Genomic DNA, 16,017 nt, shown 5'->3' with positions numbered 1-16,017 from the left:
CCCGAGCCGAGAGTAGATTACTCCAAAGATCCTAGAGCGGTGCTTTGGATTACTCTAGTGCGGGGCCCTCCTTAGGCGCGGGGCCCAATTGGGAGCAATTAGTCCAATTGGCTTAAGGCCAGCCCTGCCACCATTCAATGTGATCATGGCTGGCCACAATCAGCACCCCATTCCTGCCTTCTCCTCATATCCCCTGACTCCGCTATCTTTAAGAGCCCTATCAAGTTCTCTCTTGAAAGTATCCAGAGAACCGGCCTCCGAGGCAGAGAATCCCACAGACTCACAACTGTCTGTGTGAAAAAGTGTTTCCTCATCTCCGTTCTAAATGCCTTAACCATTCTTCATAAACTGTGGTCCCTGGTTCTGGACTCCCCCAATATCGGGAACATGTTTCCTGCCTCTAGCGTATCCAAATCCTTAATAATCTGATAGGTTTCAATAAGATTCCCTCTCATCCTTCTAAATTCCAGAGTATACAAGCCCAGCCGTTCCATTCTCTCAGCCTATGACAGTCCCGCCATCCCAGGAACTAACCTTGTGAACCTACGCTGCACTCCCTCAAATAATGAACCAGAGGACAATTGAGAACTAGAGGACATAGGTTTAAGGTAAAGGGGGATAGGAATCTGAGGGGTAACTTTTTCACAGAAAGGGTGCTGGGTTTACAGAACGAGCTGCCAGAAGAGGTGGTTCAGGTGGGAACTATTGCAAAGTTCAAGAAACAATTTGACAGGTACTTGGATAGGACTGGTTGGAGGGACTGGTTGGGCCAAACACAGGCAGGTGGGACTAGTGTAGATGGGATATGTTGGTCAATGTGGGCAAGTTAGGCCAAAGGTCCTGTTTCCACATTGTTTGACTCATTGACTCTCTGACTTAATCAAGCTAATTTGAAGAAATGAAATTCAATATTTTGTATTATATTCTAAATACAGATAAATATATATGGTAATAACGTTTACCACATAGATCGATATTCACTCTGTTTAATTTATTCCAGTTCCATATCCAGGTTATGTTTTTATTACAGCATACCAGTGTGGCATTGGTAAGGGAGGGGGATGGAAGAAAGTGAGGAGGAGTTGTTTGTTAGTTACCTAGAAATGATGAATTCAATGTACATACCATTGGATTGTAAGCTACTTAAGTGGAATATGAGATACTGTTCCTCCAGTTTACATGTGGCCTCACTTTGGCAAGATAGGAGGTCAGGAGTCAAGGGTTGCTGAGGGAGCATTCTCAGCAGAAAACAAAGGATTGGGCATGGAAGGATATGACTGTTAGTGGGATTATGTTGAAGGTGACTAAGGTTATTGAATGATGTGTTGGATGTGGAAGCTTGTGGGGTGGAAGGTGAGGACCAGGGGAACTCTATCCTTGTAGTTTCAGGAGAATGGATGAGCGAAAGCAGAAGTACAGGACACCGGTGAGGAATCCATCTATGACAGCAGGGTGGAAACCATGTTTTCTGAAGGAAAAGGACGTTGGATGTCCTAGAATGGAACACCTAATGTCGAGAGCATGTACTGTGGAGAGGAAAAATTGAGAGTGGTGATGGCGTCTTTGCAAGACGCAGGGTGGGAAGAGGTGTAGTCCAGATAACCATGTATGTTAGTGGGTTTATAGTAGATGTCTGTCCCTTGTGATGGAAACAGAGATCAAGAGATGTTAGAGATAGTCCAAGTGAATTTGAGGGCGGGAAGAATTTGGTGATAAAGGCAATTAAATGAATTAGTTCTACGTGGGTGCAGGAGGCAGCCCCAATACAGTTGTTGATATGCCAGTGCATATTTTTTTTAAGGTCTGTCCAATGTAACCAGCAAAAAGGGAGGTGTAGGTGGGGCCCATACGAGTGCCCATGGCCACTCAAGGGATAACAAGATGGAATCAAGATATTTGGAGATGAGTTCTGTGAGGCAGGAGCAGGCAGAAACAATGGGTCTGCCAGAGCAGTCCTGTTTGTAGATTTTGGGAAGGTGATAGAAATGGACAGTTTGGGGCTGGGGAACTATAAGGTTGGAGGTTGTGGATGGGAGACTGCCAGAGGATGATGTGCTTAGTAACAGACTGGAAGATTGTGAACATTTCTGTGGTGTCATGGCCAAAGAGTAATTATGATGAGTTGTCTGAGACCTGGTGCGTAGCCTCAGCATGATAGTTGTCAGCCTTCCAGTGTAACATGGCATCTTCCTCCAGTACTTGTGCCTTTTTTTGTAAACCAACACCCTCAGTTCCTTGTATCTACACGAGACAAAAATAGGTTGACTGCACAGAACGATGGATCCTTTTTCTTGTAGTTTTTTAATCTAAAATGGCTAAGAGAGGGTGGTGAAGGGAGTCTAACACCAGCTGGTACACTTGAAGGAAGGGTATATATGAGGTTATATGAATTGAAAGTGTTTCAGTTTCTGAAAGAGAAGCTGACAATACCTAGCAGGAGAGGCAGCATCATCAGGAAAAAGAACAACTGAGTTATTGTTACAAAATGGTGGGCATTTTTTGATACAAACTGGAAATTGAATTCCATTACAGGGTCCTGGGGGTTAATATGCCACACAAATATGAGATGCTGTTCATAAACCTTATATTGGGCTTTGTTGGAGCAGTATTAGAATTGGAGTGGGAATAGAATGGATAATTAACATGGCAAGTAACTGAAGACTCAGGGTCATCCTGCAGACTGACCAGAGCTGTTCTGCAAAAACAATCACCCAAATTACATTCTGTTTCTCCAAAATGGATGCCACATAGAGATGATAACACGTAATAAGAACATCAGATGACGTGCAGGTGAATTGCTGTTTCACCTGAAACATATGTTTGTGTACATAAATGATGGAAAGGTAGAAAATAAAAGAATAATTGTTGCATCTGTTGTAATTGCATGGGAAGATGCCATGAGGGGTGAACTGGGTGTTGGAAGAATGATTGAGATGGAAGAGTAAAGCAAAGAATCATGAATGGAATGGTCCCTTTGCAGTGCTGAAGAAGAGGAAAGGGAAAATTAGTATGGTGATGACATAATGTCGAGATTAAGGAAATTGTAGTGCATTTCAGTTCAGTTTCAGTTCAGTTTGTCACGTGTACCAAGGTACAGTGAAAAGCTTTCGTTGCGTGCTAACCAGTCAGCAGAAAGACAATATGGGTTATTGATTGGGGACGATCAGCCATGATCACGATGAATGGCGGTGCAGGCTCGAAGAGCCGAATGGCCTCCTCCTGCACCTGTTTTTTATGTTTCTATGTTAATACATGATTACAATCGATCCATAGATACATGATAAGGGAATAACGTTTCGTGCAAGACAAATCCAGCAAAGTCTGATCAAGGATAGTCTGAGGTTCATCAAAGAGGTACATTGTAGTTTAGCACTGCTTTCTGGTTGCGGTAGTATGATTCAGTTGTCTGATAACAGCTGGGAAGAAACTGTCCCCGAATCTGGTGGTGTGCGTTTTCACACTTCTATAACATTTGCCTGATGGGAGAGGGGAGAACAGGGAGTGGCCAGGGTGCAACTCGTCCTTGACTATGCTGCTGGCCGTGCCGAGGTAGTGTGAGGTATAAATGGAGCCAATAGAAGGGAGGTTGGTTTGTGTGATGGTCTGGGCTGCGTCCGCAGTTCGCTGCAATTTCTTGCAGTCTTGGAAGGAGCTGTTCCCAAACCAAGCTGTGATGCATTGTGATAAAATGCTTTCTATGGTGCTAATATCCCAATATTGTACCCTTTTTATGCCCTATATATGTTGCTTAAATCGTTGCCTTGTTAGCCTTTTGCCAAAAAGCATAATGTTTCAGAATTACATGTTGTGCCTCTATCAAAAGTGTTCTCCCGTGGCCCTGCAAGAAAATGACATGGTTACCTGCTCACTGCCATCTATGTTTTAAATAATTTTAGGCCTTGAAATTCAGTAATTAAATGAAGTCAATTTTGTCATCATTTATTTAATGAGTATCATCACTGATGACAAACAATTGTAATAATCCTTATTAAATACTATGTGTTACCTTAACTGATGTAAAAAAAAATGCACCTAAACTGAGTGACTAGAGCTTAGTTGCGTGCTTAGTTGCTGAAACCTTATATAATGAATTTTCACTCAGGTCATCCCCCTCTTTGCTTGCTAGACAGATCGCCAAACATAAATCTTGCTTAGTTATCACATTCTGCCGGGGTGTTATTGAAGCTATAAATTGAGCCAGATGGATGGGTTAACTGTATCTGCTGCATCAACATCTTATGTGGCCGTAATTCACTTTTACTGTCTCCTCTACACTTCAGTGGAGATTAAAACATTACACTACACATTTTTATTTTCATGACAAAGCATTGGTTTCCTAATACTGAAGGAAAGGATTTGAAACACATCAAACATAGAACAATACAGCACATGAGCATACCCTTTGGCTCACTATGACTGTGCTGAAAATGTTGCCAAGACCAATTCTTATCTTTCTGCATGTAATCCATATCCTTCCATTCCCTGCATATCCACATGCCTATCCAAAAGTTTCTTAAATGCCACTATTGTATCTGTCTCCACCCCCATCCCTAGCAATGTGTAGGAAGGCACTGCAGATGCTGGTTTAAACCGAAGATAGACACAAAAAGCTGGAGTAACTCAGCGGGACAGGCAGCATCTCTGGAGAGAAGGAATGGGTGACATTTCGGGTCGAGACCCTTCTTCAGACTGGTTAGGGATAAGGGAAATGAGAGATATAGATGATGATGTAGAGAGATAAAGGACAATTAATAAAAGATATGCAAAAAAGTAATGATGATAAAGGAAACAGGCCATTGTTAACTGTGTGTTGAGTGAAAACGAGAAGCTAGTGCGACTTGGGTGGGGAAGGGATAGAGAGAGAGGGAATGCCGGGGCTACCTGAAGTGAGAACAATTAATATTCATACCACTGGGCATAAGCTGCCCATTGAAATATGAGATGCTGTTCCTCCAATTTGCATTTAGCCGTACTCTGACAATGGAGGAAACTTAGGTCAGAAACGTCTGTGGGGGAATGGGTAGGAGAATTAAAGTGTTTCGCAAACGGGAGATCAGGTAGGTTCAGGCAGGCTGAGTGAAGGTGCTCATCGAAACGATCGTCCAGTCTACCCTTTCTATGTCTCTCATAATTTTTTATACTTCATCAGGTCTCCCTGCAACCTCTGGCGTTCCATTAAAAACTATCCAAGTTTGTCCAACCTCCCCCTGTAGCTAATACCTTCTAATCCAGGCTATGTTCTGGCACACCCCCTTTAGACTTTAAATACATTTTTAAAAATGCAGTAATAATGATCTTAACATCTGCGTAATTACATGGTCAGAACCGATCTCGGTCAGAAATCACAAAAATATGAATTTGGGTTGTGAGGAAGAAATCAGGTAAGTTTCTCCTTTTGATCAATATTTACAAACCACTTTTGGAAATGCATGTATGTTTCTGTTCAGGGTGGAGTTTGGTTGGTGTTTTCACAGATGATACAGTAGCTGATCCTGGAAAAATGGGGAAGAGAGAAAGTGCCTTTAGCGAAATTTTCATTCTTTGCCATCAAATAATTTCCCCATGTAATTCATAATTTCAATTATTTTTAAGGGGCCGCCATTCTCCTGATGGATTTTAGACCAATTGGATCCGAAAAGTGGCCAAATTTGAACCTTTGAATAGCATGTATAATCAGACAACTTAAAATTCAATCAAATGCTCAATGCCCTTATCCCTAACCAGTCTGAAGATATGCCAGCTTTACAAAGTTTCCATGTTATATCTAATTTCCTAGCCTGCTGATACAAACTTGGTAAGTTAACAATGGATTTGATGCCCAACAGACAAAGTCAAAAGGTACACAAAATTGCTGGAGGAACTCAGCGGGTGCAGTAGCATCTATGGAGCGAAGGAAATAGGCGACGTTTCGGGCCGAAACCCTTCTTCAGACGGTTTCGGCCCGAAACGTCGCCTATTTCCTTCGCTCCATAGATGCTGCTGCACCCGCTGAGTTCCTCCAGCAATTTTGTGTACCTTCGATATTCCAGCATCTGCAGTTCCCTTTTGAAGACAAAGTCAAAAGTTCCTTTTCAACTCTTTCCTTTTCAACCATTGCATTATTTCCCTTTCTTTCAATGGTCTTGTTTTGTCGTCCTGCAGTTGAAATTGCAATTGTTGATTATAGTTCTCATTGCCAAGTACAGAAAAGTTACACTTTTTTTCTTCCTCATTTGCAGTATGTTCCTCCTGACCTTTCCATCTGTGTGTTTGTGCTGGAGCAGTCATTGTCTGTCAGAGCCTTGCAGGAGATGTTGACCAGTACAAGTGAAAAGAACAATGAAGGGGTAACTATCAAGATCAAACATTGAAATGTTTCATATTTTCACTCTTATGTTCTTGAGTGCTGTTTTTACTATCTTTAGGTGATAAGTACTTTTTTGGTCTAAATTATTTGCACTAACGCAGTCTAGAGAATAGAGGCTCTTATCAAGTTGATTGAGTAGACATGGCAAATGTATCATCCAAGTTGTACTCAAAGCCCATTGCATTAAAGCACAGAGAGAGATTTTGCTGAACAAATAATGTGCTTTCTATGTTATGTTTGGTTAAGCTTTTGCATGAATTAGACCACACTGAAGAATATCATGCCCCTTTCTGCCCTTCATCTTACAAATTCAACACAAGGGCAGTGGAAAACAAACAATTAAAAATATATATATTGTGTACAGTACCAAAACAGAGAAGATTAAAGAAGAATCGAAGAACTAGTGATGGATTGAATAAGTCAGCATGTTTTCCTCACTTTAAACAAAAAAAAAAGAACAGTCTGATTGCGACTTTATAATTAAGTTGGCTGGATATTTCAGTTACTGCAATGACAGTAAAATTACCAACATTGTCTCCGTAACCTGTGAAATGGACAGCAACTTTAGAATTGCCAAATCAGTACAATGTAATGCTAAATCCAGATGTGATCAATGATTCCACCATTTTAGGAAGGGCACAGTCCTCCTTGGTTGTCTCTACCAGAATTAAGGAGAATCAGTTGAACAAATGAAGCAGAAGGTTCTTTCAAACAAGGCACTTCAGAATACCTGAAAATATTATGCTTTGCTTTATGCAATCTTATTAAGTTGCGAAGGAAATGCACGGGAATGTTTCAGAAATATTGCATAGCCTAAACAGAAAAACAATTGTCAATTGCATTTCCCTCAATGTGTTTCATAATCTGATTCATTGAAAAGAAAAATAATACATTATTATATAATATTTGGGCTTTCCCTTGATCGTACATGTTGTTGCAATAATTTAGTGGTTACAGTATGTTACTCACAATCTGAAAGATTGAATTGTGGTGTGAAGACAATATCTTGACATGGCAACTGGGGAATTTTGATTCTGTTAAATAATTCAAAAAGAAAAAACGATCAGTAACAATGACCATGAAACTGCTAAGCTGCCATAATTAAAAACGGAAGGTACCCAAAGTACTCCACAAGTGTGCCAGCATGTCTAGAGAGAGAAACAGACTCGATATTAATGTCCATCTGGTTTACTAATTTATTTGCAGGAGGGAAATCTGCCAACCTTACCCTGTCTGTCTGTGTGGTTGACTACTGCTTGCCTTTTCCAACAGCCAAGAAAGTAAACCACTTTGAGGGTTATTCAGAATAGGCAATACATGCTGATCATATCCTTAGCTTGTCAGTGAAGTAAAAGAGATTTTTATTTTTATTGAGAATTCTATAAAATGTTCGAAATCTTAGCAAAGTCAACTTTGATTTTTCTCTCAGTTAACCTATTCACATCCAGAGCACCAGAGATCCCTTAAAGGGACATTGGAAAAACAGAAGCCTTGTCATGCAGGTACCGAGGCCTTTGTGAGCAGTTTTCTTCAGCATCATGTTCAGACTTGCCCGCTGAATGTAAAATCTGTCCAAAAATGTTTTCACATGTTGGTGAAGCCAAAAATATAAATTGTATATATTAGATTCTGCCTCATAAATCTAAATGGAATATTTTTTTATTGAAGAGGAGCTGAGAATTTAGAACATATCCATGTGGTTTAAATGACTGGCACAGTCATTGAGGTATTTAAGAGGAAACTAGACGATTAAAGTTAAAAGGAAAACAAATGTGAACCTTGCCGAGTTAGATGAAGTATTATTGGAGGAGGCCTGTGCAAAGCATGGAGCAGCTGTGCCAAGTAATCTAATAGTTTACTGTAAATTCCATTTATATTGGCATCTTCAGTGTAAATTCCCATTGTTTCAGTCAAGTAGATTCAGTGCATATGCACACTTGCACTTTTTAACTTTATTTTTAAATTCTCCTCAGTTCTTCAATGTCACAAAATACTGCTCTTTATTGCCACATTTTTTTGAGAGGCTTCAAATTTCTGCTTACTCAGAACGGTACAGATAAATATGGTATAAAAAATCCCTTCTGTTGTTTGAAAAATCTATCACATTTTTAAATTAATTTTTAATAAGAGGTTATTAATGTATTATTATTATGGACGAGTATATTGCTGCTTTCATACACCTTCATTGATTTTATATATTTGTGATTTTGACAAAGATTAGCTGTTAGATTTACTGCCAGCTCCTAAAATCTATATCCTATATATTTTGATTCTTGTATTATTACTTAAATAATTCATGACTATGAATTTATTAATTGTGCTGTTTGTATCAGAAATTTAAAGTCAATAGACAATAGACAATAGGTGCAGGGGTAGGCCATTTGGCCCTTCGAGCCAGCACCGCCATTCAATGTGATCTTGGCTGATCATCCACAATCAGTACCCCGTTCCTGCCTTCTCACCATATCCCCTGACTCCGCTATTTTTAAGAGCCCTATCTAGCTCTCTCTTGAAAGCATCCAGAGAACCTGCCTCCACCGCCCTCTGAGGCAGAGAATTCCACAGACTCACCACTCTCTGTGAGAAAAAGTGTTTCCTCGTCTCCGTTCAAAATGGCTTACTCCTTATTCTTAAACTGTGGCAAAAAAAAGTCAATTTGGGAATGTGATGTTTTTCACTACACCAGTACACACGTGTTTTTTGGTTAATCTATTTTTAATCCAGCTGCCATGGATTCACTAATGTCCTTTTGGGATGTAAATTGGCCATGTTCACTCTCTGACCTATGTGTGATTCCAGACCCTTCATTGTGGTTGACTTTTAACAGAATTCTCTGTTCAATAATAATTAGAGATGGTTAATAAATGTGGCAATGCCCACATCGCTTCAACAATAAATTAAAGAATGTTCCACTGTGTAAAGAACTGGAATTTGGAATGAGATAGCAAATGTGTAATATAGCCTTGTGATTTATTCATTCTCTGCTATTTCTTTTTTTAACATGCTAGCCAATTGATTTCATCAAATGGGTATGTTCATTACATTGTTTATTTCTTCCTTCCTTCTCTCATGCATGTAGTCGAAAAATTGAACTCCAAACTTGCTTTCAATGGGCAATGTTTGCTGCAAATTCTTGTATAATTGTGCAAATAGTTATTTCTTACTCATTTTGGCGATGGGACAAAAGGTAGTTTACTCAGTATAATTACTGCAGTATAAATTACTGAGGTAGTTTACTCAACTGAATTCACTAGAACTCAAAAGGAGGCATGATATTTATGTTGGAATTCGTTACTAAATAAACTATCCTTATTGGAAATATTCAATCGAAAAAAAAGATCTGGTATGGTAAAATTTGCATGAAATCAGATAATGCTGAAAGTGAAATGCCAGCAGTTTTCGAGCTTCACCTGAACCGCCTTTTCTGTTATTGGGAAACTGTTTCAGTGAAGTTGGTAGGAAGAGTTTATTACTTTACTTAGGGTGGCATGGTGGCACTGCAGTAGAGTTGCTACCTTACAGCACTAGAGACCCGTGTTTGATCCTGATTATGGGTGCTTGTCTGTACAGAGTTTGACTTGCGTGGGTTTTTCCGGGAGCTCCGTTTCCTCCCACGCTCTGAAGACATCCAGGTTTGTAGGTTAATTGACGGTATTATTGTAAATTGTCCCTAGTGTGTAGGAAAGTGTTAGTGTTGGGGGATTGCTGGTCGGAACAGATATGAGAATTTTGTGAGATAATGTGCAGCTTTGTACTGACAATTTATTACATAGTTTTTGCGATTTTATGTGGTTTTATGTGCGTAACTCCATTAAGTGATTTTACTCAGGCAATCTGCAGGTAATTAATTGTCTCCTGACTCTCAGAGGTGGAACATTTCCTCCATTGTATTGGAGGGTGGCCAAATGGACATTACATTATTAATGCAATTTTACTCATCAGCAATTTAATTTGCTGACAGTGACCTGAAATGTTTTGTATAATTTCATTAAAAGTATTAATTGAAAATGCAAACTGACAGAATATTTTTAATTCCAAATTTTTTAATGAGAAATGAACATATCAAATGACTGAAACTCAAAAGTTTCATATAATTTACTGAGGTTGTAGGAGATTTATTTTCTTGAAGGTCTAAGCACACACATCCTTAATAAGGTGCTTAATGTATTATTTTCAATTAAGTTATGTTTTCCTTGTCTTTTGTATCTGAAATATTTATAGCTCATACATATTTCTCTTTAAAACTAAAAATAAAACTTCCCATCACCTCCCACTGCCCATTGTCTATGCTAAACTCTAACAAAGTTGAAAAATCTTTATTACGACTGGAAGAGTGAGTAAAGGATGGAGGAGAATTGGTTATGACACAGGATATCTCTTATAAAATGAGATCAGTGTTGCTGTGGTAATGAGCTAATGATAAAATCATCTGGTTGATAGTTTATTAAGGAAAATGCATTGAATGCAGAGGATAGTCCCATGGAAAATGAGGACCAAGAGAAATCTGTTGTTGCTATGTCCAGATGGAGAGCGGAGTGACAGCAGAGGAATGGGAAGTAGATGGGATGAAGTCAAGGGTTTTTTCATTGTGCCTGAGATTCCGAAAGAAGGAATTTCAGCGGAACATGTGTCTCATTGTCGGAACAAATTAAATAGGATATATCAACCACATGGCTTCAGCAAAAACTTATCACCACAGTAATCCTAGCCTCACTCTGACAGAGATATCCCCTTTGTTCCGTGCATTCCTGCTGCACCCTTTCTGCAACATGAATCTATCTTGTTTTATCACTTTTCCAGATTTACTGAAGGGGCTTCAACCTAAATCATTAACTCAAGATCTCTGTTTCTCTCCCCGTAAATGCTGCCTGACCTACTGAATATTTCCAGCATGATTTAAAACAAACCAACATACCCATTGTGCAAGATAAAGTTTTAATTGTAAACTAGACTAAGTGGGACCCATTGGGTCCCAGTCACACGGGAGGCCTGGTCCCCCAACGCAACCCATTCCCCAACGCAATATTCCACCACTCACCCATTCCCCCAACGCAACCCGTTCCACCGACGCAATATTCCACCACTCACCCATAGCCCCTAACTGTGCAGGCGCAGCTCATTTCCCCTCATCCCCGAGCAGTCCCTCCCCCTCCTCTTCATGTTTGGGAGGCGAGGGGGGGGAGGGAAGTGGGGTGTGTGGCAGGGGTGGGTGTGGGGTCGGAGGGGAGGAGGGGTGTATGTGGACAGGGAGGTATAAGGGGGGGGGAAAGGGTGGTGTGGGGGGGGGGGAGGGGAGCTGTGGGGGGGGAGCTGTGGGGGAGGGGTATGTGTGGTGGGGGGGTGTCGGTTGGGGCAGAGGTGTGCATGAGGGCGGGAGTGTTGTGGGGGGATGAGGGATGTATGGGGGGTGGGGCGGAGGGTGTGTGTGGGAGGGGTGTGGGCGGGGGGTGTGTGTGGGGAGGGAGTTGCGGTGGCAGGGGGGGTTGTGGGGGCAGGGGGTTGTGGGGGCAGGGGGTTGTGGGGTGGGGGGTGGAGGGGTTGCGGGGGGTTTGTGGGGGCAGGGGGCTTGTGGGGGATTGTTGTGGGGTGGGATTGTTGTGGGGTGGGAGGGTTGCATGGGCGGGGGGTTGTGGGGGAGGGGGAGGTTGTGGGGGGAGGGGGGTTGTGTGGAGGGGGTTGTGGGGGAGGGGGGTTATGGGGGAGGGGGTTGTGAGGGAGGGGGATGTGGGGGAGGGGGAGGGGGGTGGGGGAGGGGGGTTGCGAGGGAGGGGGGGTTGTGGGGCGGGGTGTGGGGGCAGGAGGGTGGGCGGCGGTGTGTGTGGGGAGGAGGGTGGGCGACAGTGTGTGTGGGGAGGGGGGTGAGGGGATGGGGAAAGGGGGTTGTGGGGGCGGTAGGTGTGTGGGGGAGGTGTGGGAGTCTTGTGGGGAGGAGGAGTGTGTGGGGGAGAGGGGTGTGGGGGGAGAGGGGTGTGTGGGTTGGGGGGGGAGTTGTGTGGTAGAGAGGTGTATGGGCGGGGGGGAGTGAGCTCGGAGAAAAGACGGGGAAGAACCATGGGAGAGAGGGGGCATCACGGGGGAGGGGGGGAGGAGCCAGCGAAGGGGACCAGAGGGGTAGTGGCTGAAATTGACGGTGCGATAGGGACTCACAGCGGACACTGGTTGCATGATCTCCATCGGAGTCATTGCCGAGGTCAGCGAACCCTCCGACTGGGTCTCCACCGTGGTTGTGACTCTAAAGATTTAAATACAGCAATTAAACGCCAACACTATCCGATGAGAACCACTGAGGACGTAGCGGCACAGATCGGCAATGCAACAGTGTTCTTAGTCCTCGAGGCCAAAAGCTCTTTCTGGCAAATACCACTGGACCGAGCATCGTCTGCCCTAACAACTTTTGCCACACTATTCGGCCACTACAGGTTTTTAAGGATGCCTTTTGGCATCAACTCTGCCAGCGAGGTATTTCAGCGCGCAATGGAACAACGATTCGCAGAATATCCATGTGCCATCATTGTTGACGACATCTTAGTATACGGCCGTGATGTGACCGAGCATGATGCTAACCTGAAAAAATACTAAACCGTGCCAGAGACATTAATCTGAAACTCAACCCTTTGAAATGCAAGTTCCGAGTTCCCGAAGTCACCTACGTCGGTCATGTATTCACCAGCAACGGATTAAAACCTGATCCGTTAAAGACTGCAGCCATCAACGAACTGCTGGTCCCAACTGATGTCACCAGTTTACAGCGATTCCTCGCCATGGTCAACTACCTGGGTAAATTCATTCCCAACCTCAGTGAACTTTCTGCCGTTCTTCGACACCTGACCCACAAGGACAATGCACGGTCTTGGTATCCGCAGCACCAAAGAGCCTTCGAGACTTTAAAGCTCCAGCTAGCCAGCGCGCCGACACTGGCGTACTTCAATCTCAACCTGCCAGTCACTATCACCTGCGATGCATCCCAGTACGGACTAGGCGCAGCATGCCAACAAACAGCCACCGAGGGCGATGTGATGCCTATCTCCTACGCATCACGCACCTTGACAGAAGCTGAACAACGTTCTGCCCAGATCGAGAAGGAACTGCTCGCCGTTGTTTTTGCCTGTTCAAAATTCAAATACTTTATTTTTGGCAAAACTTTCACGGTCTAAACCGACCACCAGCCATTGGTCACCATCCTGAGCAAGCCTATCCATGCCGCCCCTGCTCGGCTACAGTGAATGATGATGCAGCTGCAACGGTTTGACTTCCGCATCGTCTACAAGAAAGGTAAAGACATGCACATTGCAGATACACTCTCCAGAGCCCCGCGCACCACCAATGAACGCCACCCCTTTGAACAGGATGAATAATCAGTCCTGAAGGTCTCGTTCGTGCCCACCGATCACCTACGCCGCCTGGCCGAACACACAGCTGCAGACAAAACCTCACAGCTGCTGACCTCCATCATAAAAAGTGGGTGGCCAAACAAGCAGTCAAGCACCCCGTTTGAAACACGACCCTACTTCCTGGTTCGTGATGAGCTGGTGCTACAGGACGGAATAATCATCAAGGGTCACAAGGCCGTCATCCCCCCTTCTTTACGGAGCGAGCACTATGACAAAATCCACGGAGGCCACCCTGGTACGGAGGCCACTCTAAAACGAGCCCAGAATTTGATCTACTGGCCCGAGATGACCAAGTACATACGTGAAAAAACAGAATCGTGCGCGATCTGCAACAGTCAGTCACCGCATCAGTAGAAGCAGCCCCTCCTATCCCAGCCGGCTCCCTCCCTACCATGATCATCACTGGCTGCCGACATCTTCAAATGGCACGGGAAACATTACCTTGTTTTAGTGGACTCCCATGCCAACTGGTTCGAACTTGACATCCTGCCAACGATCACTTCTGAAACAGTGATTCAAAAGCTGAAAATCCACCTTTCCGTGCATGGGGTACCCGTTCGTTTTCAGACTGGCAATGGAACTCAATTCACCAGCCAAAAGTTTAAGGACTTTGCTAAACGGTGGAACTTCCAACACGTCAGCAGCAGTCCAGAATACCCACAGTCCAATGGACTTGCCGAGCGTGCTGTTCGGAGTGCAAAACAAATCATGGAGTGCTCCTATCTAGCTAAATCTGACGTCTACCTGCACCTGCTAAACCTGCGAAATATTGCAAGGGACAGCGTTCTCGGCTCCCCAGCCCAGCGGCTAATGTCTCGCCAGACACGTCCACCACTGCCTGTCTCCCAGCAACAGCTACAGCTAAAAGTCTACTCCCCCGCCACGATACAAAATCGTGTGCAGTTTAAGCGAGACACGCAGAAGCACTTCTATGACAAGACCAGTAAGCCACTCAAACCACTTATACAAGGAGAAGTGGTGCGACTGCAAACAAATAAAGGACATACTAAACTGGGACACATTCATGGCCTCTCTAAGAAACCACGCTCCTACCTGGTCGAAGTCGATGGTGTCCTCTACAGACGCAACCGTCAACATCTCCTTCCTGTGAAGGAACGTCGTCCAGTGTCCCAGGGTCCTGATGCCCCACCGCTCGAGTTTAAACCGACGCCTGCCATTCCAGTACTTGCCGCGACCGGGTGCGCCCACTCCCCGCGTCCGTCTGCCCCCATGTCCCCTGTTGTAATCATCACCCCGGGCCCCCGCGTCGGTCAACCCCCGGTTCCCCCGCGGCGTTCTCCCCCCACAGACCGATTGGGTCTCCCGCGGTTGTACCTACCCCAGCCCTCATCTTTTCGGAGGAAATGGATGATGAGGCAGCCCCCTACCGCACAAGGACCGGGCGGGTTAGCAGGCCACCCATTAGATATGGTGATTTTGTTTAACCCCATTATTATTCACTCGGCTTATAGTTTAAAATGCCTTCGTTGCTTTTTCATTTCTACAAGAAGAGATGTAGATTGGCTATTGCATGTTAGCCAATTAGAATGCTTAGTAATTATAACTCCGCCTAAATGTATGATTTATAATGTAGGAACTCGCCTACTGTCTTCGGTAGCTGCAGTAGACTGAACGTGTGATGTACTGCTTACATGATGATGAACTACACAATAATGCTTGTGCTTTAACCTGTGTGAGACTTAGGTATTTACACATAACATTGTCTATTTTATTGTATGGAGTAGTTGCTATAATATTTGGTATACCACATTTGTGACTAGATGCTATTGCAGACGGTAAAATGCAGAATCATTGCCAACAGGATCCTTGGGTGGTAACTAGTAACATGAATCATAATGAGCATATTTCCTGCTCCCAAAGACGAGTTAACAGCAGCAGTGTATTGGAAGCATGTTACCTCTGTTTATATTCCTGACCAGCTGAAGTACCAGGTGTAGGAAGACCAAAGGGGTCACGAAAAAAAGATTATGAATGATCGAAGCCCACAAGTTCCACAAAATATTGGAGAAACACATTCTGGGCCCAAGGCAAGATCATTAAAGGATGATATTGTGATACAAAATAATTGGATCAAACTATCTAATGCACATGTCAAAAGAGCCTTATCCTTTTGATCTTTTGGGGAGTACACTTTATATGAACTGGAAATGATCATTGCTTATATTCTCAAAAGTCAATAGTACTTTATTATCATGTGTGGCTAAATGTTGTTAAATTATTTTTTGCATACTGTTCAGTAACAAGGATTTTAGTGTAAAG

The 16,017-nt window shown here is 43.5% G+C and overlaps 1 protein-coding gene across 5 annotated transcripts in view; it reads left to right on the top strand.

Annotated features, from left to right (window-relative positions):
* Positions 1-16,017, top strand: part of ryr3 (ryanodine receptor 3) — a 358,203-nt gene that overhangs the window by 53,987 nt on the left and 288,199 nt on the right. For 4 of the 5 annotated variants that reach the window (XM_033026930.1, XM_033026931.1, XM_033026929.1 and 1 more), the window contains exon 3: positions 6,219-6,326. In XM_033026930.1, coding sequence (XP_032882821.1) covers positions 6,219-6,326 — 108 coding nt within the window. Of the gene's footprint in view, positions 1-6,218; positions 6,327-9,354; positions 9,376-16,017 lie in introns of all 5 variants that reach the window. The other variant, XM_033026926.1, reaches the window with a different exon arrangement.

Source organism: Amblyraja radiata, chromosome 9 (assembly GCF_010909765.2).
Source record: "Amblyraja radiata isolate CabotCenter1 chromosome 9, sAmbRad1.1.pri, whole genome shotgun sequence".
NCBI lineage: Eukaryota > Metazoa > Chordata > Chondrichthyes > Rajiformes > Rajidae > Amblyraja > Amblyraja radiata.
The sequence above is the reverse complement of the archived record's forward strand: the minus strand, read 5'-3'. Positions and strand labels throughout refer to the sequence as shown.